This window comes from Mus caroli, chromosome 8 (assembly GCF_900094665.2).
Source record: "Mus caroli chromosome 8, CAROLI_EIJ_v1.1, whole genome shotgun sequence".
In the NCBI taxonomy this organism is placed as follows: Eukaryota; Metazoa; Chordata; class Mammalia; order Rodentia; family Muridae; genus Mus; species Mus caroli.
The window spans coordinates 9114269-9117573 of record NC_034577.1 but is presented as its reverse complement, the minus strand read 5'-3'; the positions used below and the strand labels follow the sequence as shown (position 1 = coordinate 9117573).

The 3305-nt window shown below is 42.5% G+C and overlaps 1 protein-coding gene across 1 annotated transcript in view; it reads left to right on the top strand.

Moving 5' to 3' along the window:
- Tubgcp3 (tubulin gamma complex associated protein 3) overlaps nt 1–3305 on the top strand; it is a 66468-nt gene that overhangs the window by 10240 nt on the left and 52923 nt on the right. The window contains 1 exon segment of the mRNA XM_029480660.1: nt 2479–2590. Within this exon segment, the coding sequence (XP_029336520.1) occupies nt 2479–2590 (112 nt within the window).

Sequence of the window (3305 nt, the reverse complement as noted above, 5' to 3'; positions counted from 1 at the left end):
AATGTTTATTCTGTGCCATTATATGCTAGAAGTATATACATTTTTGATTTTTATAGGAGTTCACAATTCAGTGTTTTAAACTTGTTAAAGTTTGAAAAATGTCAAGACTTTGGAGACTTAAAGTTAGAATGTATTTTACATTTACAGTATGAGGGTGTCTTAGGGTTTATTGCAGTAAATAAACACTATGACCATAGCATTTCTTATAAAGGAAATTTTTAACTGGGGATTGCNTACAGTTTCAGATGTTTAAACCCCAATTATCGTCACGGTGGGAAGCATAGTGGCAGGCAGGCAGCCATGGTGCAGGGGAAGGAGCTGCAGGCAGCAGGAAGAGCAGAGCCACCAGGCCTGGCTTGGGCTTCTGAAACTCAAAGCCCATCCCCAGTGGCACACTTCTTCCAACAAGGCCACACCTCCTGATCCCTCTCAAGCAGCACCATGGCCTGATGACCAAGCATTCAAATATAAGAGTCTGTGGAGGGGGTATTCCTATTCAAATCAGCACACTTTAGTCCCTGGCCCCNGTAAGCTTGTAGTCATACCATAGTGCAAAATGCATTCAGTTCAACTTCAACAGTCCCCATAGTCTATAACAGTTGGAGCACCATTTAAAAGTCCAAAGTCTCTTCTGAGACTCATGTCAATCTTTTAACTGTCATCCCCTGTAAAATCAAAATGAAAACACAGATCATATACTTCCAACATACAATATCACCGAATATACATTATCATTCCAAAGGGAGGACTGGACCAAAGCAAGACCAGGAACTAGCATGGCAAACTCCAAACTCTGCATCTCCATGTCTGATGTCAAATGTTCTTCAGATCTCCAACTCCTTTCATTTAAAGCATTCAGATGCTTTCCTGGTCCAAAGTCCCAAAGTCCACATTCTGCCAAAGGTCAGGCCTGTCACAGCAATACCCCACTTCTGTCTTAGTCAGTATTCTATTGCTGTGGAACAAGGCACCATGACTATGGCGACTTTTTATAAAGGAAAGCTTTTAATTGGGGTTTGCTTACAGTTTTAAAGATTGAATGCATTATCATCATGCCCAGCTCCCTTTCTGTACTCTTAATAAACCCATGATCCTCTGTCTAGGGAATGAGACACCCACAGTGGTGACAGGCAGGCAGAAGTGGGAGAAGGAGCTGAGAGTTCTTCATCTGGATTTGTTGGCATCAGGAAGAGCAGCAGCCACTTCCTGCGTGGGCTTCTGAAACCAACAAGGTCACACCTCCTAATTCCTCTCAGTTAGCACTACGCCCTAATGACCAAGCATTCAGTTATAGAAGCCTATGGGGGCATTCTATGCAGACTACCACGGAGGGCAACATGAGACTGGGCACAAAGAGAGGAAGGGTATAGGTTAAAGTGATATGTTGTGTGTCAGCTTGGCAAGAGGTGAAATTGTGGTGATTCGTTTTTTGGTTTTTCGAGACAGAGTTTCTCTGTGTAGCCCTGGCNGTCCTGGAACTCACTCTCTAGACCAGGCTGGCCTTGAACTCAGAAATCCGCCTGCCTCTGCCTGTGGTNATTAGTTTTATTTATCATCTTGACTCAATCTAGAATCATCTGAAAAGTCAGTCTCAATGAGAGATTGTCTAGGTTGGCCTGTGGGAACGTCCTTAGGGAATTATATTGATTTGTGGGAAGTCCTGCCTACTGTGGGTGTCACCATTTCCAGGACAGAGTATCATGGCTTTATTAAGAGTAGAGAGAGAGAGCTGGGCATACAGTTTTAAATTCCTTGCTTTCTTGACTGGATGTAATGTCACCAGTTCAGGGCCCTGGCTCTGACTTCCTTGCAGTGATGGATTGTAACTTAGAATTGTGAGTCAGATAAACACATTCTCCTTTGAGTTGCTTTTNTTAGTGTATTTATCAAGGCAACCAAAAACAAGGGCAGTCCCACTCCCCTTCCCATTCCTGACCTTGCAGACATTGGGTTTCTAGTTTAATAGTCTTTGAGTCAGTGCCACATGCCCATCTGTTCTCTAGCTTTTCTCTCTGGCTTCACATCTGCCTTGGTAAGTGTATGTCCTTATTTAAAGTGCTTTATTCTTTGTGTGTGTGTGTGTGTGTGTGTGTGTGTGTGTGTGTGAGTTTTAGAAGGAAGCAGAGACAAACCTATGTTGTGACTCTTCTCCACACAAGTTGTGCCTCTTTCTTCCTGGAGCTGAGGGCCACTCAAGGCTCTCTGCCAGGCTTCCTTTCTAAGCCCCATGCCTGGTCTGTGACTTCAGTCACTCCTTTTAAAACGACTATGGTTCCAGTCTGGCTTACCTCTAGATTTTTCCATATCTCTGCTGTCTTTTACAAACGTTATAGAACTCTTTTGCTCAAGCCATTGATTTCGTATGACTTTTNTGCCCTCTGAGTTAAGGCTGGGGAAGGGTGTTTGCTCCCTTGACCTGTGTGCTCTGGTGATGAAAGCTGTCAGGTTATAACTTGCACCCTTCCGCTTGCCTTCCAGCCGATGTGGCCCAGCAGTTCCAGTTTGCTGTGAGAGTTATCGGCAGCAACTTCGCTCCAACTGTTGAACGAGATGAATTTCTAGTAGCCGAAAAAATCAAGAAAGAACGTATGTATTTTTCTTAACTATTACATGTTGGATTGTGAAACTTGTGAAAACTTATTTCTACATGACATGTGTGTGTGTTTGTATGTGTGTCTTTATGTATTTGTGCATGCATATATGTGCACATGTGTGTCTATGTATGNTCAGGTATATGTGTGTGTATACTTATGTATATATACATATGTATGTATATGTGTCTGTGTTTATGTATCCACACATTTATGCATGTATATATCTATATACACATTTGCATGCATGCCCATACATGTATGTGCTATAAGTGCTATTCTCAAGTATGTTTTAATAATAGATACTATTAAAAATAAGGACAGTTTAATTTTTTTCTTGGCATTATAATTATTAAAATATAGTGAAGGTTTATTTTAAACTGTCATAACTCTGTAATTTAGTTTTCCAATACAAAAGANAAAAGGACTCACTGTCACTTCTTACCTCTCTGATCTGCAGTATCTAATGCAGTTAACCGCGCTCAGAGGCATTGCTGCCTTTTTCATTATCACCGTCAGACCTGCAGCACTTAAGAGCTGTGTGAGCGTCTTACTTCTGAAATGGCACTTCAGGCTCTCTTAAGCGGTAGCCCCTGGAGAAGAAGGTTCTCCTCCACTCATAGCACTTGGTTTGGGTTGGTTGAAGTCGGCTCTGCCACCCCTCCCAGCTTCTGAAGTGCTTCATGGAGTCTAGACTGAGTGACAGGCAGTCCT